This window comes from Brugia malayi (genome assembly GCF_000002995.4).
Source record: "Brugia malayi strain FR3 genome assembly, contig: Bm_v4_Chr3_scaffold_001, whole genome shotgun sequence".
NCBI classification, from domain to species: domain Eukaryota; kingdom Metazoa; phylum Nematoda; class Chromadorea; order Rhabditida; family Onchocercidae; genus Brugia; species Brugia malayi.
In genome coordinates, this window is record NW_025062477.1 from 1,771,980 (window position 1) to 1,795,894 (window position 23,915).

The 23,915-nt window shown below is 25.2% G+C and overlaps 3 protein-coding genes across 3 annotated transcripts; all 3 read right to left on the reverse strand.

The window, feature by feature from the left end:
• Bm7519 (DNA translocase ftsK, putative) lies at positions 1-4,879 on the reverse strand (the record flags this gene model as incomplete). The annotated part of the gene is made up of 4 exons (XM_043079702.1): positions 1-185; positions 675-1,129; positions 1,483-2,177; positions 4,877-4,879. The coding sequence occupies 4 exons, from the start codon at positions 4,877-4,879 to the stop codon at positions 1-3; spliced, it is 1,338 nt and encodes a 445-aa protein (XP_042935636.1).
• Positions 4,880-6,344: 1,465 nt separating this feature from the next.
• Bma-ttr-38 (Uncharacterized protein) lies at positions 6,345-7,506 on the reverse strand (the record flags this gene model as incomplete). The annotated part of the gene is made up of 3 exons (XM_043079703.1): positions 6,345-6,473; positions 6,996-7,153; positions 7,359-7,506. 3 exons carry the CDS (start codon positions 7,504-7,506, stop codon positions 6,345-6,347), a joined length of 435 nt encoding a protein of 144 aa, XP_042935637.1.
• Positions 7,507-10,529: 3,023 nt separating this feature from the next.
• On the reverse strand, positions 10,530-23,333 carry Bma-catp-1 (conserved hypothetical protein,hypothetical protein; the record flags this gene model as incomplete). The annotated part of the gene is made up of 22 exons (XM_043079704.1): positions 10,530-10,535; positions 10,950-11,117; positions 11,226-11,394; positions 11,556-11,755; positions 11,934-12,139; positions 12,509-12,645; positions 12,899-13,047; positions 13,731-13,798; positions 14,669-14,733; positions 14,878-15,035; positions 15,443-15,781; positions 16,102-16,218; positions 17,086-17,194; positions 17,516-17,738; positions 18,181-18,443; positions 18,722-18,870; positions 18,991-19,133; positions 19,467-19,656; positions 19,919-20,067; positions 21,405-21,514; positions 22,897-23,107; positions 23,324-23,333. The coding sequence occupies 22 exons, from the start codon at positions 23,331-23,333 to the stop codon at positions 10,530-10,532; spliced, it is 3,339 nt and encodes a 1,112-aa protein (XP_042935638.1).
• Positions 23,334-23,915: the final 582 nt, after the last annotated feature.

Sequence of the window (23,915 nt, forward strand, 5' to 3'; positions counted from 1 at the left end):
TTAATATCGAGAATATCGCTTGAGACTTTGTCGACGAGCTGGAACTGCATGTGGTGGTTGAACTGTTGATAATGACTGTTGTGCTACTACTTCCTGAGCATTTTCACTTTGCACCGCTTCTGCTTCACCGATGGATGCTGCCGCTGATGCTGATGCTGATGCTGATGCAAGATCAATTGTACCGCCTAAAATTTGCTAATAGAAAAATTTGCATATTGAAAATTTATATTTATGTTATGAAGAATTGAATCTATTCAATCAGTAAATTATGATAATGATATAAAAGCTATAAATAGCATGTTTGAGTTAAAAAAAATTATATAATAATAATTTATTAGTTAACTTTCTTCCTTTTCTGTTTCTGAAATTTATAATAATAATAATAATAATAATGAAATTTCAGTAATCAACAGATTTATTACCACTTTGTTACAGCGAAGAATTCAAAAATGTTGATAGATTAACCTACTTCATTCTGTTTTATCTATTTATATATTTTTTTAACATATACTGATATTGTGATACTTTCAAAGTTTCCAAAATATTGGTACTTTGATATATTCAATATCAGAAAGTAAAAGTTTTTCATTCCTTATTATAATAATATGATGATTATTTAAAGTGAAAGATTCAAAAAATAATAAGAAAAAAAAAAAAAAAAAAAAGTGATTTACCATCAGGGAGAGTTGCTTGCTCAACACCTTCCGCAAATCGTCCTGATACCGATGGATTTTCCGGTGATAGCAAGAGTGATTGTGATGCACCACCCAGAGTGGAATCTTTGTATTGTACCTGAGAAGCAGCCAGTCCACGAGCTTCGCTGTAGGACTGTGATTGTTGTGGTGGTGCCTGAGGAGCATTAAAAAATGACGGTGGTGCCGCTTGTGGTGCATTATAAGATGATTGCGGTATTGGTGGTGCCGCTTGAGGTGCATTGTAAGATGATTGCGGTATTGGTGGTGCTGCTTGTGGTGCATTATAAGATGACTGCGGTACTGGTGGTGCTGCTTGTGGTGCATTATAAGATGACTGCGGTATTGGTTCTGCTGCTTGTGGTGCTGGTGCTACGTAGCTCCCTGCACTACCTGGTAATCCACCAAAGCCACCTGGAAATGCTGGTGCTACATACCTAAAAAGTTCCAAATTAATAATAAATCGATAGCACAATTTATTCAAATGCATTGCCAATGAGTTTTAAGTAATTAATTGAAATTATATCTTGTATTTATGTATTTCAATTTTTTAATTACATAAAATTATACGCATGATTCTTTTATTTCAAAACTAATCAATTAATTTTAGTTCAAATTTTATTCAATATGCTAGAAGCACTAAACTGTTTTTTTTTTTTCATTGTGGTTTTCAATTTATTGAATAATTTAATTTTCAGGCAAAAAATAAATAAAAGTTTTAATTCCTTTGTTTTCCAACTTTTATTTTGCGTCGTTGTCTCTTCAAAACAAATAATTAAAATTAACTTACCCTCCTCTGCCACCACCAGCCGTTTGAACTGGAGTACAAATGGGTCCAGAGCATCCTTGTTGTTGCGGTGGGCAACATGGTCCACCAAGACCACCAAGACCACCAAGACCACCAAGACCGCCAAGACCGCCAAGACCACCAGGAGTACAAATAGGTCCAGTGCATCCTTGTTGCTGTGGTGGGCAACATGGTCCACCAAGGCCAAGACCACCAAGACCGCCAAGACCACCAGGAGTGCAAATAGGTCCAGTGCATCCTTGTTGTTGTGGTGGACAACATGGTCCACCAGGACCACCAAGACCACCAAGACCGCCAAGACCAACAGGAGTACAAATAGGTCCAGTGCATCCTTGTTGCTGTGGTGGACAACATGGTCCACCAGGACCACCAAGACCACCAAGACCGCCAAGACCAACAGGAGTACAAATAGGTCCAGTGCATCCTTGTTGCTGTGGTGGACCACTAGGACCGCTAGGACCACCAAGACCGCCAAGACCAACAGGAGTACAAATAGGTCCAGTGCATCCTTGTTGCTGTGGTGGACAACATGCTCCACTAGGACCGCTAGGACCACCAGGAGTACAAATAGGTCCAGTACATCCTTGTTGCTGTGGTGGACAACAACCAGGACCGCCAAAACCACCAAAACATGCCGATACTGGATAGGCTAGCAGGATCGGTATTAATGCAAATTCCTAAAAACACATTTTCAGCTTTTTTTTAGCATAGAAAGAAAAGTAAGTGCAATGTGTAAAGTAAAGGATCTAATTAAGCATTAATTGCTTTTAATATTGTATCACTGTCATATTGATAATAATTAAAAATACTAAAACTGTTAAATAATCTAATTACATTAGCGGTCTAATTAATCTATTAGACAATTAATTAATCATTCTATTGACGAATGCTAACAATCTTGGTATCTTATGGTAATTTTGAAATATTACTATCAAAATATTACCTGTGTTAATTGCTTCTTATCACTTAAATACAATTTAAATATAAAGAAGAAGTTAAAGAAATATTTAGATAAATTTTTTTAAGAAAACAACTATTTTTACGCATAATTTACAATTCTAGCTTATTAGGTTTATATAATAAGTAATTTGGCATAATTGATAGTTTATTAAATTTTCTTCTAAATAGCAATTTAAACTGCTGTTTATTGTACATTTAAAACTGTCTTTTTTATTGTTATTTAATTTGAGTATTTTGAAGAGATGGTAATAGTAATTCTAAAATAAGCAAAAAACAAATCACAAAAATCTGTCATGCAAATTACAAAATACATAGTGCTGTAAAAATTATAATGTTATAAAGATCTCAGTTAAAATACTAATGAAAATATCGTGAAATATACTTAAATTTAAAAGTTTCCTCGAAAAACTTTAGAAAATTTAATAGAAAATATTTTATTGCTATACCAAAGATCATAGTAAAGTTCTAAGTTCGAACATTTCAGATATTTTTCAAATTCAAGACTTGAACCTTTTTTTTTTTTTTTTTTTGTTTGACAAATCTTTCGCTTTTCGATTGGTAATTTTTTTTTAGGAGAAAATGTTAGAAAGACAGAAAGAGAAAGAGGCACAGAGAGAAGTCTATTTGATATCAATAGATAGTTTTTGTATTTTTGTTGGCATTAAAACTTGAAAAGTTTTTAAAATTTTTGTGAATTTTTTTTTAAATTTTTGTAAATTTAATAAAATTAAACTTTTTTCGTTCTTATTCTTGAATGGTGTCTTTCTCCCAATATGAAATAATATTTTCCTTTTTCTCTTTTGAATTAACACTAATGTAATGAAATTATTTTACTATATTAGTATTTCATCGTTATTAACTTGGAAAATTTCTGAAATAAAATTTTATTATTAATGAATGGTTTTATTATTAATGGTTATTTCAATAATTAACGTTAAATAAATAATCATGTGAATATTTATGCAAAACTATCATTTTTATCTATCAATGGGTTTACGTCAACATATAGTATGTTACGTGCACGCATTACGTACGTGATTTATATTTGGTATGATAAATAGTTATGCATACATTTGATATCCTAAGACTATTTTTTAATTGATTATACAATGTTTGCACTACTTATTAATTACAAATCGAACTTTGCTTTATACTTAGAGTATGTTGATTAACAAAATTAGGATTGTACGCAATAGTCCTCAACGTTGTTAGGCAGATGATTAAGTAATCCTGAAATTAATGAACTCATATATAATTAAACTTGGCAATTTCTGAAATTTATTACTTATCGAAGTGTAGAATACGTACATAAAGGTATTCAAGCATTTACTATGTAATATTGAGGTATAAAAGTTAAATACATTTTGCTTATTCATTTAATCAACATATTATTTTCGAAAAGAAATTTTCATTGAGACGAGCTACAAGTTTAAGTTTCTCTTTTTTAATCGTTATTGATTATTACTAGGATTTCATAGATTTCATGTAAGTTTGCTTAGGTCAGAGGTTAAAATCTTAACTTTATTTTATTTACTCATCTATTTGCCATTATATGTTATATTAAAATTTATGCCAAATTATGCAAATATTTTTTTATTATTAGATTAGCTTGAAATAAAGCAAAAAATTTTGTTATATTTGATTGAATATAATTACACCACCTATAAATATTTTTATTTAGCATTCAGTTTGAACATTCGTTTAAAAATTATTTAATTTGCTATCCTGCAAAATTCTAACAATTTTAGATTATAACAAGATTATTTCTTCTTTTCACCTTTTTGAATTGCTAATTTTTATAATTAGATTTTGTAGGATCGATTACAGGTAGACTACATCAATAATTAAGCTTATTCAGTCAAACATAAGTATTATCAAAGAATAAAATAATAACAGGTTGCAATCTTTGTTTGGTAGTTCACCAATTGATAATTACTGTTATCGTATAAGATAATAATAATTAATAAATGTAAATAAAAAGTGATTATTTAGATTATAATAAGAATAGGAATTAAAATGATTGTTTTGTTTCTATTTTAAAACAATTCAATATTGATTTCGGAACGATGCTTCATTTTTTTCATTATACCACACTTAACATTAATTTTCATTTTTTTTTTTTTTTTTTTTAAGAATTTAAAATCTAAGTACTTAAGAAAGATATATCGGAAAGAAAAATGGAAATTAGACAGTGATCAATAAATGACACTAACAAAAGTTATTTCATTTCTATGACATTTGACATAAATTTCATAAATAACTTTTTAATTATATAAAAAAAAATATCAAAAAATTTTTCAGTTTTTTTATAAAATCATAACATTCTTCTCATTGAACTAAAATTGTATCATTATTATTCAATTTAAACTTGTCTTTAAAAAAAAAAAAAAAAAAATAAAGTAAACTTTTAACTAACCATTACGGAAAAAATTCGTCTTTCTTTTTTTTTTTCTCCCTGATACTTCTCCTCACTTGATAATTGTTTAACTGATCAGTTAACAAGGAATAGTTAACTTTGCTTCCTGACTATGTAATGATAATTCTGATAATGAAGACTGGGTAGTTTAACTAATTGGAATACTGAGATAATGGAGGAAGTTTACTGATTGCAATATAAAACTGACAATTGAAACAAAAATTATACCATTTATATATCAGAGCTTGAGGCGATAATTGTGAACATATTTGAAAACCAGCGGCGTCAAAATTTTCATCTAACCTTCTTCCTTCCAATTTGTGCTATCTTTTCATTCATTAAACTTTTCCAAACTGTCATCCCATATTTGTCTCATTTGATATAGATATATCTCAAAGTCTGACATCCCAATTTTATAAGTTTAAAATAAAGCCCTAAAGCTATCATCATTTAATTTCCGTAATTGTATCAAATGTGACGTCTACATTATCGTATATTCTCATTCAGTGTCCAGTTTTCTGTTAACTACCCGAGAAATGTTAATAATAATAATAATAATGATAAAAATGATAGCACTGGTGATAAAGTATGCATGTTTCCATTAATATTACTGACATAATTTAGACAAAGATAATTATACTTCGATTAAATAATTAATATTTAATTGCTTCCCTTTTTTCTCTCTCTCTCCTTTCATTTTATTTCTGATTCCTTACTTCCCGCTAACATATTTTTATTAGCTTTATTTAAATTTCTTTCATTATATCTGAAATTAAAAAAAAAAAAAAAATTGTTTTATCAATGTTATATCTTATCATCATACAAACATTAGAAGGTTTTGATGATTATATTTCAGATCATTATTATCAGTATTATCACTTAAATCGAAAGTAAAAAGTCGAATTAATCAGCTTATGTTCAAAATTTTCAAGGCGATTAATTAATTAATCAGATGTGATAAAACATTCCAAAAAAGAAAAAAGAAAAAACTGAATAAACCGGTATACTTATGATAAGAACTGGTATATTTTCAATTAAAAGTAGAATGAAACAGGACGAAATGACATTTCAATTCATTGAATCAAATGCATTGTTAAGTGGACCAAAGGTTGAAGATTAGCTAATTAATTAAAGTGAAAATGATAATGGCCATTGCATTTCAACTTTTTTCATTTTGTAATACAATCGACAATTTTGAAAAATTTTACTTCATAAGAATTAATCAATCAATTTTGCATAGTTTAATATCAACAAAAACTTTTAAAAGATAAATGATATTTAACTGTTTTTAATTTCACTTGTAAAAATTATCTGACAATTAAATTTATAAAAGTTCTTATTATTAAAACTAATTTGACTTCAACTTTTCACAAAAAATAATATTAAAAAATTTTAAATTTCGAAAATTAAGATTTCAATTAAGAAAAAAAAAAAAAAAAAAAAAAATGATGCATAGATGCTTTTACAATTATTTTATCATTTCTTTAGGAAAGATTATTTGCATATTTACAATACCAATATCAAAGAATTCTCCAACTTTGCCTGAACGATCAACAAATCGTGATGGAATTGTCCATTTAACTGTACGACTACCTGGCTGTAATGAATGAATGAATGAATTACTTTGCAATTATTATTAATAAATCCAAATAAAATTCAAACAAAATCTTCTATCTATCGATGAATATTTTTTTTTTTTTTTTTAGCAATTTGAATTGCTTAAATAATAAGTATATGTTCAATTTTATTTTATATTTTTGTCAATAACTAAAAATTATTTAGAATTATTAAAATTTATTTGAAAGCTCAATTCTTTATACAATCTATGATATAGCGCAGTTATCATCATAATCTAACTTCAATTTTTATCACTCTATTATAACTTCTTGAATTTTCATTGTTTGTCTCAGGAAATTTGTAAAAATTTTTTTCGATTAGATGCAAAAATTGAATTTTGACTTCAAAAAATAACATTTTCATAGCTTTACTGTAACTTTTTTATTTTACATTAGTTTTTACTCTTTTTTTTTTTTTTTTTTTCTGTTCTTTCACCATTTTCTGAATTTGTACATTTTAAATTAATTTTGAATGTATAAAATTGCATTTTATAAATGAATACTTTTTTGAATTGCATTCCAAGTATGTTGGTATCATGATCGCAAGTATGATATACCCTCATATATGGTTTAATATGAAAAAATGCACCAATACGTCTTCCAATAGCCTCAAAATAACCTGCATTATTCGTTCTTGTATCGATCAATTGATCATCAACACCTTCAAAAACATTTTGTTTAATTCAACTGTATGTGTCTGTGTAAAAGATTGCTTAATTCAACTTATTTTTTTTTACAAATTAAATTTAGGTACTAAAAATGAATTATTAATTTGACTTATTGACGCATTATTTTTTAATAGCTCTATACTTTGCTAGTAATACTTTTATGAGAAGTTGAAATTAAACTTAAAATGAAATACTTACCAAGTTTATTTTTATTCCATACTTCAATTCGAGCATCATTCAATGCTTTTGCACCACACATTAATTGTCCTCGAATAGCAATTGTTTGTTGTAGAAATGCAAGTGTGTAGCATGTCGAGAGTGCAGCAAAAATAATCAAAATTTGCATTTGATATGAAATTTTTATGAAATTAAACAAGAAAGAAAGCAAAAGATAAATCTTGTAAATTAAATTAAAATAAAAAAAAAAAAAAAGGATCAAAAACAAAATCTTTGAAATTAATTAAGTCATACAAATGGAATAAAAATGGAACAAATAAGAAATCTTAAACAAAGTTTAACACAATAAAATTTAAAAATCTGAACCTTAGACTATTTATTTTCTATTGTTTTCAAATCATTTTTTAAATATGAATTTTGCAAAATCGTTGCTTTATATCCAACAAATAATTGAAAACTAACACAGAGCAAATGTTTTCTACAACTTATCAATTATGCAAAATTCTCGATTTGTTCAGTGATTCATCGACTTCACTCATTGTTATTCCATCCATCCATTCATATCATTTTCATCTTTCACTAAACTTTGACCTTTAAATTATCAAATTTTTGATCTATTTGAATATAACACTTCTTTCTTTTGTATTCTATCTATTGTCATTCTATTTTGTTTTATTTTACTTTATTTTAACACAATTTATTTCATTTATGCTTATAAAACAGAAACTTTTTATTTTATAAGAAATACTTGCAAAAAAAATGCAATGCAGTAAATAAGTAAGAAAATACAAACTATCTTATATTAAGCAAAGAGAAATCTTAAATTAGCTTGGCAGCTAATTTCGTATATTGTATCATTAATTATGATAATTTCCTTAAAATCAAGATAAATTTAGTAATGCGTAAATTTTTAGCTATTTGATGCAATCTCGAAATCACTCCCAATGCGATATGAATTAAGGAGATGGGTGATTCATATATCTGAAAATAATTATAAAAGAGTGATCAAATGGATTTCTTTATATAGACATTTTTTTTTTTTTTTTTTTTTTTTCAAGGTATTATTTATTATTCATCTTGCTTATATCAGCCATAACGAACAACAAAATAGTATTTTAATCCTAATTCAATCCGTTTGAAATTTTAATTTTATTATTTAATGCAAACGACAAATCTATCCTGCAATTATTGTAGTGATATTTCACTCATCATTGAAGATATTATTTAATCACTGATAACAAATCTGATTAAATTATTAATTAAATTAATTCATCCCTTTAACACTCTATTGATTGTACACATAAAAGATTCAGTTTTCAAACTGTTATGTGAATGAGATAATATCAATTTCATTCTTGTTATTTCCCTGTAAAATCAGTTATTTGTTTGATTGATAAAAGATGTGTTAAAAAATTGTGATAAAAAATTTTAAATGATAAGGAGAGTGTAAAAAAAAAAAAAACTTATAATTTTTGTATTTTTCAAAACTATTAAATTATTTGTCATGAAAAGAAAACAATACCTATTTTAATTTTTGTAAGCAATAGAAAAATAATAGTAAAATTTAAAAAAAAAATTTTTAATTTCCAACAATTGTTTCATTTTTTTAAAAAAAGAAAATTACTATAATTGACAGATTTTTCTGAAATTTATAATTATTCGATTTGATTTTCTATGCAGTACATTTGAAGTAATCTTGATATGTCGCCAACAATCATTTTTTAACTTTTTTTTTCGTTTTTATATAATATTTAAAATGTGTTAAAATTTAATATTTAAAATACTTCCAGAAGTGTTTGGGTAGAGAAATTTCAAATTTCAAATCAGTAATTTAATTCATCGTGCAATAAACGAAGTTACATTTATACTAATAACTAATTGAGAGACTTAAGTGGAAAGCTAAGCTAAAATGTCACTTGTAAAACTTATTTCAACGTGAATGCACGCTACACGTAGCATTCACTTAACCGTACTACGTGTCATTACGTTAACCGGATAATACCTTTAACAATTAATGCTAATTGTCAACACTGTTACTTCACTTCAGACTTTGTCAACAACTAATTTTAATTTTAATTTTTCATCAAAACGCTCAATTTCTCACCTTTTGATCTATTTTCCATTTTCTTTTCATCTGATATATTTGCATACTGATCATAAATTTGAAATTTATCAGTTCTTTCACCATTCCTAGTTCAACTTTTCAAAGTTTTAGTTCGAATAATCGAAAGCAATTATTTCTAATTTAAATAATTTTTAAATTAACAGTTTACTTTCTAGACTAAGTTTTTTGGACTAAAATTAAATTATTATTATCATTCATTAACATTCTTTCGGACAGAACAGATTATTAAAAAATTTACAAGTAGAAAAAAAATTCGATCCTCGTGGATTCAAAATGATATAAAAAGATATATATTATGGTTATTTATTATTATTACTATTATTATTATCGATTATTTAGAATTAATTAGTTTCCTTTTTTCTGAAATTATTTGTTTTTAAATATTATTTACCGATAACTATCACAAATCCAACAATTTTTAGGCTGATTTTATTATCTTTCATATGTTACCATATTAAGAATTGAAAGCATTTTTATTCAAATCTACTTTTTCTTTTCCAGTACTAGAAAAGATTGCTAACTTCAGTTCGAATTTAAGGTTTTATATTTCAATTAAAATCCATTTTTCCATTTGAAATATTAGAAGCAAAATTTTGCATCACAATCAAACTTACTTCTTCATTTCAGAAAATAAGTGTAAATCTCACATTTTCATTTAATTTCAGGTTTTCTTTTTTCTTTTTCTCTCATTCGATCCGTTTTTTTCATTTATTATATTCCATAAATTTTACACTTTTTTTATGACTCAAATTTTTGTTGCATTTTGCACAATGTTTTCAGTGGCTGCGTTTATTCATAATTAAAAAGAAAAAAACATTTAATAAATGAATAATATTGGGAAAAAACTATTATCATATCAAATCATCGAATGATATCAATTATACCTTTATCACAATGTATAATTAAATGCCGTTTAAGTGATAACTAATTTTGTTATAATGAAAAGTAATTCTGAATTCAAATACAAATTTATTAAATTAATCTGTTTCCTTTTAAATCTTAAATTTGCTTTAGCAAATAAATATATATTATGAGTAAAATTTTTAAATAATATGACAAAAAGTTGCTCATAGCTAGAATTATTAACAAATTCAAAAAATAGCACAAAGTGATGGAATGATGAAAGAAAGTGGATGAGAGGGAGAGAGAAAAAAAAAAAAAAACAGAAAACCGAAAGAATACTTTTTAAAAATTAACAAATTTTACGAAAAAATTTGTTGGCCATTGTCGTATGCAAAATTTTCGTAATTCATTGCATATTAATAATACTAAACCGACAAGTCCAGCGCATAACCAAACCGAAAAAATAGTTTAAAATGAAGAAAAAAAAAAAATCAATTTTCATTATTTATTATGAATAAATAATAACCAAGAATAATTATTATAAATATGTCCAATCATTAAAATTATTATTTTTTTTTTTTTCTTGATACTGATTGCTTTTTGCAAAAGCAAAAAGAAAAAAGAAAGAAAGAAAGAAAGCCAACTTCATTTGGTGGTGATTGAGTTTCCATGAAAGATTGCGCAAATGGCGTATAAATGAAGAAATTGAGCGATAAAATTTCAATGATAACTGCAAAGATGGAAACTAAATTGGTGGTAGCATGGCGAAAAAATGATGTTCCACGTGTTGTACACATATATAAGTGAAAAACCTAAAAATAAATTATCAAATTAATGATTATTTAAATTAACAGTAATAATTAAGCATATCATTCTTGATTAATTTCAAATTTTAATCAAATAGCTACAATTTAATTTACCTGAGAGACTACTAAAGTAATCTGCCATGCTGCTGCTGCTTGACCTTTAATGTATAATTGCTCAGATGGTGTTAATACATCCACATCATTAACTGTAAAATTGTTCGCTTCTCGAGACCAATAATTATCAGCAGTAAAAAGTAAATCATTTAATCCAATATTATGATATCTAAATTTAATACATTTTTTCTGATGCTTAAAAAATATTTAATTATATTAACAAATTGATTAAAAAAAAGAGGAAAAAGAATGTTTAAATGCATCAAATTTAATTAATTGATTCAAAAAAAAAAAAAAAAAGTAAGTATAAATAATGCTTAGCTTACTTACCGATAAACAAAAAGAAAAGAGATAATACATCCTACTGTAATTATTGTTCCAGTAAAAGCATATGAATAAATGAGAAGAGGTCGAGATACAAGTCGATCATTACGATGTCGCGGTGGAATTCGCATGATATCATTCTCTGGTGATTGATATGCTAACGAGATCGATGGTGGTAATTCACTTGCCAAATCAATACTTAAAATCTAAAACAAAAAAAAGACAAAAAATGAATTATATCATTATTTTTAAGTAAATTAGTTGATACTATTTATTTATTTTCTTCATTATCTCAAACCAAAAATTATTTATGCTTAGTAACCAACAGGAAATATTATTTTAAAATGCAATAAAACTAATTCTAAATAATGTTTAACTGTAAACCTGTAAGGCTGATAATCCTAATGGCAAACCAAGTGTAAACTGTAAGACAACTGGAAATATTTCTGGCCAAAGATGAGCCAATGTATAAGCAATTGAAAGGCGCAAATTGTCAAATAACAGACGTCCTTCCTCGATTCCTTTGACAATTGAAGCGAAATTATCATCTGTTAGAATGATATCTGCTGCTTGCTTTGCTATATCACTCCCTAAATTAAAATATTTTTTTTTTTCTTTCTGATAAAGAACTTCAACTTACCATTTATTCCATTTGTGTTTTCAATGCAAATTTTCCTCTTTTATCTTACAATTACTTCATATTTCAATAAAACACTAATCATTGTTAAAAAATGAATAACAACGAAATTATCAATTTAAATATGAAATTAAAAAGTATTCAAATTTCAAATGGAAAAATATTATGAAAAGACGTAATTGACATAATTCTTTTTTTTTTTTTTTTTCTTAAAGTAATACTATAAGTAAATGAAAATTACATATATTAATTAGTTTCATTACATTAATGAAATTAGTCAATTAGCTAATGATATAATTAAATTTATGAAAATACTTTGAACCTGTAATACCCATTGCGATACCGATATTAGCGCATGCAAGTGCTTGTGTATCACTAACACCTTGACCGGTAACAGCTACTATTTCACCACGTTTTTGACATTCTTCAATAATTCGGAATTTCTGATACGGATTTATCCTAAATTTTTATAATTTAAATTAAATTTTTTTCCACAAATTTTTTGCTAACAATTTAAACTTTTCCAAAATTTTTATTAACTTTTGTAATTTAAATTTTTATAACTTTTCTTAAATTAATTTTTATACGTTTAAATTTTTATAATTCTTATAATAAAAAAATTTTAAACAGCAATTGTTAAATTTCCTCTTTTTTCTATTTCACTTTCGTCTACTTTTCTCTTTTCCTTTCTTCTCGCCAAAAATTTTTTTACCTTGCAAAAACAATGTATTTCTTTTTGAGTAATTCATTCCAGCCATATTCATCCAAACGATCCAAATCATCGCCTACTGCAACACCCCAATTTATTTGCTTTGCACCAATTACACTCAATTTTAAATGATCACGGCCACTTGATTCCACCTATAAATTAATCATTGTTAATTAATTAACATTCACATATTGCATTATTTCATCTTTTTCAATTTACGATAAATATGCGAGAAAGCAAAATAATGGAAAAAAAAAGTTAAGTTTTGCTAAAAAAGAATGAATAAAAATTAGAAATTGAAATATGATTAGGTGACTGTCACAAATATAGATGAATGAAATTAATATCATAATATAAAATATTGTTTTTAAATGAGAAAAAGCAAGAGAAAGAGGAAAATGCAAATGTTTTTAGCTGAAAAAGCAACGATTTCAGATTTATTCGCAAATTTAAAGGTTTCAAATTTAGTCATAAATTTAGCAATTTCAAGCACAAATTTTATCTTTTGTTTTTTAAAAGAAAATTATGTGTATTTTAAGAAAACATAGATTAGACTAAAAATAAAAATTTTACTACAACATAAAAAAATAAAAAAATTTTACTACATAAATTAGAATAAAGCATATGAATTTTGTCAATGAATTCAATTGTGTTTTCTTTTTCTTTTGATATCTTGAAATTATCACTTTTTTCTATGTGATAATTAAATGCTTAATAATTTATTTTAATTGTTTCAATTAATGCTATCTGTTATTCTCAATGAAAAAAAGTGTTGTAGAAAAAAGAGAGAAAAGAGAGAGAAAGGTTAATTTATTAATTAAAAAGAAAACCATACCATTTCATCACCGATACCAATAAGACCAATCTTTCGAGCTACTGCTACTGCAGTTGTCGGGTGATCACCTATATGATATTACGAAAAATTCTTTTCCTTTTTTCTCTCAAAATGAAGTTTAATTTATTAATTTATGCATTATCCATGAATAATCTCAATTACTTCCACTTATATAAATCATGTAATGGTTACAAATTTGCAAAAAAAAAAATCTAGCTCTTTATAATTAGCTGATAATAAGTTGACATATTATCAGTTATAATTAGCTGATAATAAGTTGACATATTATCAGTTATAATTAGCTGATAATAAGTTGACATATTATCAGTTATAATTAGCTGATAATAAGTTGACATATTATCAGTTATAATTAGCTGATAATAAGTTGACATATTATCAGTTATAATTAGCTGATAATAAGTTGACATATTATCAGTTATAATTAGCTGATAATAAGTTGACATATTATCAGTTATAATTAGCTGATAATAAGTTGACATATTATCAGTTATAATTAGCTGATAATAAGCTGACATATTATCAGTTATAATTAAACAGTTCATAGCTACAACCTTTTATTTACAGTAAAAAAAATTAAGATAATTAGTAATTGATATAATATATATTTTTTAAGAAAAATTGAATTCAATTTTTACTAGTATATTTATTAGTAGTATTAATGCATTATATTATACATAAATGGAATCGATTATATATATTCTTACTTTAATTTGCAATTTTTAATAAAATTATTTTGAAGAATAATATGGTAGCTTAAGAGAAGTCCAAAAAATTAAATATTACTTTAAGAAGCCTAGCAAACAATATGCATTAGGTTATATCAATTATTGCATCTGGCTGATAACATTAGATGATGATAACATTAGCTTCAACTGTACTAGGCACTTTTTTGTAATTAACTTATATAAATATCATACCTGTAATCATATAAACTTTAATACCAGCTTCTTTGCATTGCTTTATCGCATTTGCTGCATCATCACTTAACAACAGTAACAAAAAAAAGGTTAAAAGTTTGAAAAAGAAGGTTATGAATTTTGATAATTACATTTTTTTTCTCATATCAAAAAATCAATTAAAAATTTACGTCAAAAATTTTTTTTTTTAAAAATAGAGAAATACTTACCGTGGTGGATCAATTAATGCTGTCATTCCTAAAAATATCAAATTTTCCAACACAATATCGGAAGATGTAAACTTAACATTTGCATCACTGATAAAAAAACGTTTTACAGCAAATGCAAATACTCTTTTTCCTTCATTTCCAAAATATTCCCAAGCTGCCTAAAAAGTTTTTTTTTTTTCATAATGCAAAAATTAGAGAAATATTTGTTCTTTGTTCATTTACAAAATATAAATTATAAAAAATAAACTGTAGAAATTAAACTTTTAACAAATAAATCTTAAGCAAATATTGAAATTTCTTGCCTAATTTTTAAATTTAAATAATCATATATAATGAAATATTAAATTTTATGAGAAAAAGTATATACATGCCATCATTAAAAAAAAAAAATTTTCTTTCTTTACCTAAAAATGAAATTAACTAAATCAAAGGTAAATAACACAAAAAAAAAAAAAAAAAAAAAAAATAATGAAAAGAAAAAAACAAATTTTTGGTAAATTTCAAAAGTTCTCTTTTTTTTTTCGTCTAATGTTTGTTGTTTACATACTTACGTTTGAGCGTTCACCTGGCACTCTTGACGAAGTTCTTGATCAATCGGTAAACATTCTCTACCAACTTGTAGATAATTACAATATTTTAAGACAACTTCCGGTGCACCTTTAATCATCATTACAAACATAGCACCACCAGCACCACCACCACCACCAGCACCACCAGCACCAGCACCACCACCACCACCAACACGAGCACCACCACCACCAACACGAGCACCACCACCACCAGCACCAGCACTTGATTGATTCATTCCTTTCTCATCTTTTTCCATTTCTGATAATTCCGTCACATCACGTGCTACCACCAAATGATATCGACGTACCGAATTAAATGGCATATCAAGAACTGTCTGTAACAAAAAAATAAAAACTATTTTTTTTTTTTTGAATATTTCTTTAATTTTTACAAAAAAAAAAATTTTTTTTTTCATTCCTTGAAAAATTTATGAAGAATATTTATTATTGTATATTATGTAGATCTAACAAAAATTATGACTATACTTTATACAATAAAATTTCCAGTATTTTCCATTTTTTTCTTTTCCAAAAAATTCAAAAAAACAAAAAAAAAAAAAAAAAAAAAAAAGAAAAACTGCTTTGATTTGTTTCTTTACAAGATTATACTCTTAAATTGTATTAAATTAAATAAATAAATAGATTATTTACTTACAATATAATTCACTCGAATTTTCTCCACTGATGAAAACATTTCCACGTAACGAAGTAACGCAACATCAGACGGTGAACCGTATATATGATTGTGTTCAAATATATTATTACTTTCACACTAAACAAATTTAAGTATATTTATGGGATTATTACTTTGAAGGAAAAAAAAAAATATAAACTTTTAAATTTTGCATTCAAAATATATACATTTATTATAAATCGGAAGTAATTTTAATTAAATTTTATTTATCATATTAGATGAAAACAAACAGAATTCATCAAAAATTTACTTTATAATATTTTGATTGGAAAAAATTTGCTTTTGAAATGAAATGCTAAATGTAATTAATAATTCATCGCTGAAAAACTAAATCTGAAGTGAAATTTATAAGGATTTTTAGACATTCTAAATTGAAACTTCTAAAGCTTCAAAATTTTTATTTTATTTATCATTTTAGATGAAAACAAACAAAAATTTCACTTGAATCTTTATGATAAAAATTTTCAATGTTGTTATTATATGTAATATATCTATCAAAAACGGAAAAAGGAATTTTCTTTTTCGATAATAGAAAATAGTTTTTATAAACTGTATATTTGCAATCAATCATCATTACATATAATTTTTTCTTTCTTAAGAATTGAAAATTTAATTAATAAATTCTCAAATTTAATTGTGCTAATTTCAAACAGAATAGTTAAACTAAATTGGAAGAATTTCACTTGAATGTTTTTATCATCCGTAATTGAAATGTTTCATCCTTACGACTTAATCAATTTTGCAATCTATCCTTATCATCCTCTATCATTTCACAGTTTCTCTTCATTTTTCCTGTAATCATTTTTTTCCCCTGGAAATGATGTTGGTGATATAAGATCATATCTCTAATAAATTTCGCAAAATATATCAAATATATCACTTTAGTCATACTAATTTTCCTATTTTCATTTTTATTAGATCAGATGATTAGAGTTGAACTTTGACCTGAACTTCATCGGTTTGCTGAATATCATCAATCTTGCATATATCTTTTGCTTCCACTTCATTGTTTTGCATCGAAAATACCATCGTTGGTTTTCCAGTAACGGAATTTCTAAAATTTTGAAAAAAAAAAAAAGTTTATCTTCTTCATTTGCTTTATTTGTCTTTGTTTCAATTTATTTCAATTTGTGCTGTAAATGACAAGCAATTAACAGAATTGAAAACTAACGAAATAAATAAATGTAATATTCATAAATTTTATCAAAGGAAGAAAACAAAAGGAATACTATAAATAAATAAATAAATAAATAGAGGAGCAAAATTCTATTTTATTTTAATTCATAAATCATTTTTACTTACTCATCTATTATGAAATTTTTTAGATTTCTGAAAAAATTTTTTTTGTTTGTTTATTTTAAATATATTAACTAACAGGACAGTAAATCGTTTGCTGACTTGGCCCATATTTGACATTTTTGATGAAATTTTCATTTGAGCTTCTTTCTTCGAAGTTAAATATTGTGAGCTCCGAACACATTCAAAATGCGCCCTGTTGCAAACACTCATTACCACAAAGATATCTGATAGTGGTTGTTCACATGCCGGTTTAGGACAATTCATATCGAGAACTGATTGACTATTCACATAGTTATGACCTGAAATGTAATAAAATGAATCAAAATAATATCATAATTTCATGGAAAAATGAATCGCAATCTTTTTTTTTTTTTTTTTTTTTAAAATTTATACATAAATATAGTAATTTTGAAATAAAAAACCTAAAAAAAATCAAAATTCATGCATCAATTCATTTGAATTAAGATAAATAAGAATTTTATTTACTGGTTATTATTATGCAATGTCTTGAAAAAAAATTATTTTTTTAAAAGATTGATGAATTCATTTTTTGTTTGAAAATTTGAATTTAAATCACAAAAATGGATAATATTTTTTCCTTTTTTAAAAAACAAATTAATTTTATTAGAAACTCATAAAATTTATTTGTGCATGCAAAAATTTTCCTTCCATTTTCATTTTAACAAGTCCAATTTAAACAATGATTTTTTTTTTTTTTTTTTTTTTTGAAAAAGAACAAACTTGGTTGATGCTTTCGATTGTACCACAAATCTGTGAGTACCATCATATTCTGTGTCAGTGTACCAGTTTTATCAGTTGCAACTACGGTAGTAGCACCAAGCTCATCAATAATATCCAACTTTTTAATATAAACATTCTTACTAGCTAATCGTCTACCAATAATTGCCAGTTGTGAAATAACCATTGCAGGTAAACCTTGCGGTACGTTTGCTACTATGATAATCAAGAAACCAATGATAAAATGATCCAAAACATTTTGAAAGCTTGAAAAGAACAAAGTGTAATGCACTGATTAAAAACTCAGTATTATCATCATTTTTAGTTAAATAAATATAATATTTAATAACAAAAATCAGTTTTCCATATGACTGATAGATGAACTGTTTATGCAATATTTGATCGAATAATATTTTATAGATAAAATTAAAATTTCGAACTGTAAATTAACCAGTAGGATAAAATTAGAATAAAATTTCCAGCATTTCCATTTTCCTGCTTGAAATTTAAAAATTTCATTAAAAATTTGGACAAAGTAACAAACTTATTTATGATACTACCAAACATAAAGAATACGGTTGCCATTATCAAAGCTAAGATTGATATAAAATTGACAAATTCATCAATTTCCATTTTTAATTTGCTTCGTGTTTTGCTAACTTGTTGACGAATGTTTATGATATAGCCAAGAACCTAAAGTGCAACAACAAATTTGTTTAATTTAAATTTAAAATAAAAAAAAAAAAAATCAGTACAAAATAACAATTTTAAGAATAAAAGGAAAAAAAAAATGGAAAAAATAACCTAAATTACCGTATATTTTCCAGTTCGTACAACAATTCCTATTCCATCACCTTCAAGACAAAATGATCCTTTAAATGCTACATTTCTTGCTTCAAATACTGATGGATATGTTGTAACAGCTTCGTGCGTATAATCATAAGCTTCCTTATCACCTGGAAATTAAGAAATTGAATATGAACGTTTGCTACCATTTTATTGGTATAGTAAATAACGTTTGATGGTAAAATATTGTCAAATGTTATGTCGTCAGAGATAATGTCGATTGGTACTTTAGCTCTCAATCCAGGTTAGCACTCAGGTTAATAGCTCAAAACTATGGATTTTGCTACCAAAAGTCTTATGCAGCAACAATAACTACAAAAATATACATAAATAATATTGTATGATTGACAAATAAATGTCACTGATATATATTATCACTTCATTTTAACTCCTAGAAAAAGCTGTCACAGTAATAATGATATCAAAAAAAATATCCGATAAACCTGTTATGGCTGATGTTTCAATCTTCAAACCATTTGACTGCAAAATGCGCATATCAGCGGGTATAATAGCACCAGCGCTTATTACAACCAAATCACCGGTAACCAGTTCCTCTTCTGGTACCTGTTGCTTTTTGCAATCCCGGATGACAATACAAGATGTCGGAAGAACTGCTTTCAAGTCACTTATTACCTATAATATTGTAAGAATTTTTAGTAAATTTTTTTTTTTTTTTGTTTTAAATCAAATATTGTGAGAATTCTTAAAATATTTCAACAAAATACAAAAAATGTTATTTTAGTGTGATAAACTATTATAGTATGATTAAAATGATAACAATCAATTAATTTTGTATATTGCAATATAAGTAAAATGATAGAAATTAAGCAATTAATCAACATTAAAATATCAGATGAAATAATTAATTAACTAATTAATTAAATGAAGAACTCACTTGAAGTGTTTGTTTTTCTTGATAAAATGTCACAAAACACATGAGAATGACAATTAAAATAAGAATTAATGTACAATAAAGATTAACAGGTTCATTGTTACCGTGCATTAAATGAATAATATATGTTGCTAAGCTAAGCACTGCAGCACCTGAAATATTTATACTGCAAATCAGTAATTTAATTATTTAATAATCTTTTAATATTGTAAATTTAGTTGTTGCCATTTAATGATGGAAAGCAATGATATTATTACAATGATACACTGATATTATTATATTATATTAATACAACGAACATTAAAATCATAATACGAAAACTTAATAAATTAATTTAATTTAAATGAGACAAAGGATGAAAATATTCGGTAAATAAGTGCTATTATTACCCAATCCTTATTAGTATAATATTAGTAAGGGTGGAAAAAAAAAAAAAAACAATAATAATAGCAATAATTATTATTAAAAGGATAGATAGATTAAATTATTCATTTCGAATAAAGAAGTATTAATATTCAAATTTCATTTTATATATTATTATGTAATTTGTTCACGCAAAATAAAGACGAATAAATTAATTAAATTAGTATCCGGAAAAGATTTAGATAATAAAAGGAAACAATGTGAATGAAAATGTAAAGTAAACAAAAAATAGGTAAGTGAAAAAAAAAAAAAACAATAAACAAATAAGCAAATAAAGTGATAAATATGCTTAATTTTTTCTGAATGTACAATGTATTAATGAAACTAGCTTAATTATTCGGTTATCTTTAGAATTACTTAATTATTCGATTATCTTTAGAATTACTTAATTATTCGATTAACTTTAGAATTACTTAATTATCTCTTATTAATTGAATGTAAGAGTAATCGATTCATTTATTGGTAAATGTTTTTTTTTTTTTTTTTATTCCATAAAATTTTAACTTTCTTATTTCTCATTTTTCTCTCATACTTTAAATATAAAATTGAATTACTTAAAAATTAATAAAACTGACCTACTCACAAACAACTAAAAAAAAAATTTTTTTTATTTCAAAAAAGTTGAAAACATTGACAAAAAGCTGTGTAACAGTATCGATTTATCAACAGTTAAATGCGAGAAATTTTTTTGTTGTAAATAAATTAGTTACTTGCAAAAAGAAATGGAAATGACATATAAGAAAAAAAATGAACAGTTTTCATTTTTTGTCAAAATTTTTTTGATATGCTTGAAATTAATGTTTTGCAATATATTTGAAGAAGAAAATTTTTTTCAATTTGAATAATTTCTTTTTCAAATTTCCTTTAAATATTTTTTTTAAATTCTAAATTTAAAAAAATAATCATACTTTTTCAATTTGTAATGGAAATTGCGGGAATTTTCTGAACTGTTTTCAGCATTTTTCATATGTAAATTTAATTTTAATTTAAGATTTAGGAAGTGAATAATCATTTCCTATTATCTTTAGAATTACTTAATTATCTTTATGCAATGAAATACACTTACCAAGAAGTAACAACCATAACCGATACAAAAATTGACGCAGAAACAATTTCACGTTGCTAATCTTACGTGGACATTCAATAACATTAGCGCCACCATCACGTAAACGTTTGCTAAAAATCTCATGAGCTGAATATTAATCGGAAAAACAAAGGTAAAAAATTTATAATGTGTAGAAATAATTTTGTATTAAAATCATAAAGCATTTGTTAGCTAAATAAAAAATTGTTTCAAATTTATATTTCAAGAGTGAATTCATTTATTTATGCAATCTCATTATTCGCTTGTTAAATGACTGTAAACTCTTTTGTTTAATTAATTTCCTTTATTTATAAATCAAATCTGCTTGCAATGTGGAAATACTGTAAAGATCTTTCCAACCTAACAATCACTCTTATAAGCAACTGATACATAGTTTTAAACTAAATTTCATCCTGTAAAGAACAAAGATCATCCGACAATGATAATTCTTTATTCATTGAATTATGCGCTTATGATTGATTCTATGTGTCTCAGTATTCACTCACACAATTCATTTTCAATAAATGCCAGTGCTTCAGCGATAACATCGGTGGCGGAGCGCAAATATGACAATTTAGCTTAGCGAACATTTAATGCATTGTTGATATAATTTGTTCATTTCTCTCATATTATTGTTTAATTGCACAGTATTGTAGAAGAACAATAAGGTTGTTGTCAAGAAGAAGTTAGGATAACAACAAAAATCTAAATAATCGTTCACTAATGCATGCTGTGCTGTCATTTAGTCTCATTTTTATCATTTCTTAATCGATTATTGCCATCCAAAGTGAGATCATAACATTATTTAATCATTAATAATATTATCTATCAAGCATTTCAAGTTATATTTCATAAATAATTTAAGAGGAAGAAAAAAAGCACGATAGCACTTCGAACCTAAAAGGTAAAGCAAAAATTTGCATATTATTTTTATCATCATTCTTCAAATTTATTCTCTCTTAAGCTTTTTAAATTTAAAACGTATTTAAAACTCTCTCTTAAGCTTTTTAAATTTAAAATAGAAAGAAAAAAAAAATATACATAAATAAGATGATAAAATAAATAAAATTCAAAAAATTGACGAAGAAATAAAAATAAGCTAACAAATAAAGCTTTATTTCAAAGAGTAAAAAAAAAAAAAAAAATAAATTAAACAGATTTTTTTCCATTTCTAAAAGTGAAAAAGGAGAAGAAGAAAAAATAGAAGATTTCTCTTTAATACATCTTTAATTTCTTTTTTAAGTTAACAAAATATAATTAGTTAAAAATAATTTTATCTTTACTTGATGATAATAAAAATAATCAAAAACTATTTCCTCTCTACTATACTTTTAGCTTATTTTTATTTCTTATCATTTTGCTTTGAATAAAACGATTAAAAAAAAAAAAGATTAAATGTGGAAAAAACAAAAACGAAAAGCTATTATTGTAGCATGAAATCACATTTAATAAAAAATATAATTTTCATTCTAACCGTGCTTCAATAGAGCTTAATCCATCACTTCGTTCTGGGTATTGAGAATGAATTTTTGAATCAATATAAATATCTTTAATTTGTTCAACCGTTAAATGATGTTCTACAAAGGATTCAACCAAATTATCGCGACATTCTTGCTCTCTACTATTCCTATTTTTTGGTTTGATTAATTTATGTCGATTAAAAAAATTCCACCATTTAAAGCCATCTGAAAATTTCAGCTATATTATTATTATTATTACTGTTACTATTATTATATTATTATTATTAATCATTAGTAATTTCAACAGTTTCCATTCATGAAATCGAATTGTTTCATTTATTCTTCTCCAACAAAATATTTCATCTTTCCACTCTTTTTTTTTTTTTTTTTTTACTTAAAGTATATAATTTGAAAATTTAAATTTGTAAAGCAAAAACAAACATTTGCCCATAATCGTTGAATAATAACAAATCGTTAAAATAACATTGCCAAAAGGAACGTTTGCTTTGTGCGCAATTCGAATGAGAAATGCAATAATACTGAAATTGAAAAAGACAACGAATTATCCATTTTAATTTATTTAACATACTTAAATGCTTTTTTATTGATGAAATGAAGAAAAAAAAAAAAAAAAAAAGACAAAGCATTTATGCCTTTTTTTTACTTTGTAAATATAACTTATTTTGAATAAAATTTTAGAATGAAAACACATAGAAAGTAGAAAGTTCATAGATCAGAATATAATGTCAGACTATAAATAATATAAAATGAAGTTTTAAAAGAGAGATGAATTCAGGCGAAAAGACCGTAATTTAATTTGAAATATATGCAAAATAAAAATATGCGCAAACAAAGATCTGATAAGTAGAAAGTATTTCAGCTTAATAAATGATAAACAATAATAGTTTTCCCTAGATATTTATTTGCAGAGAGTTAAGCAAGATTAAATATGATCCGGAAAAAGGGAAGATGGTGATCACAAAATTGAGTTATATGTAATCCGGAAAGACGAGACATCATAATCAATTTATTA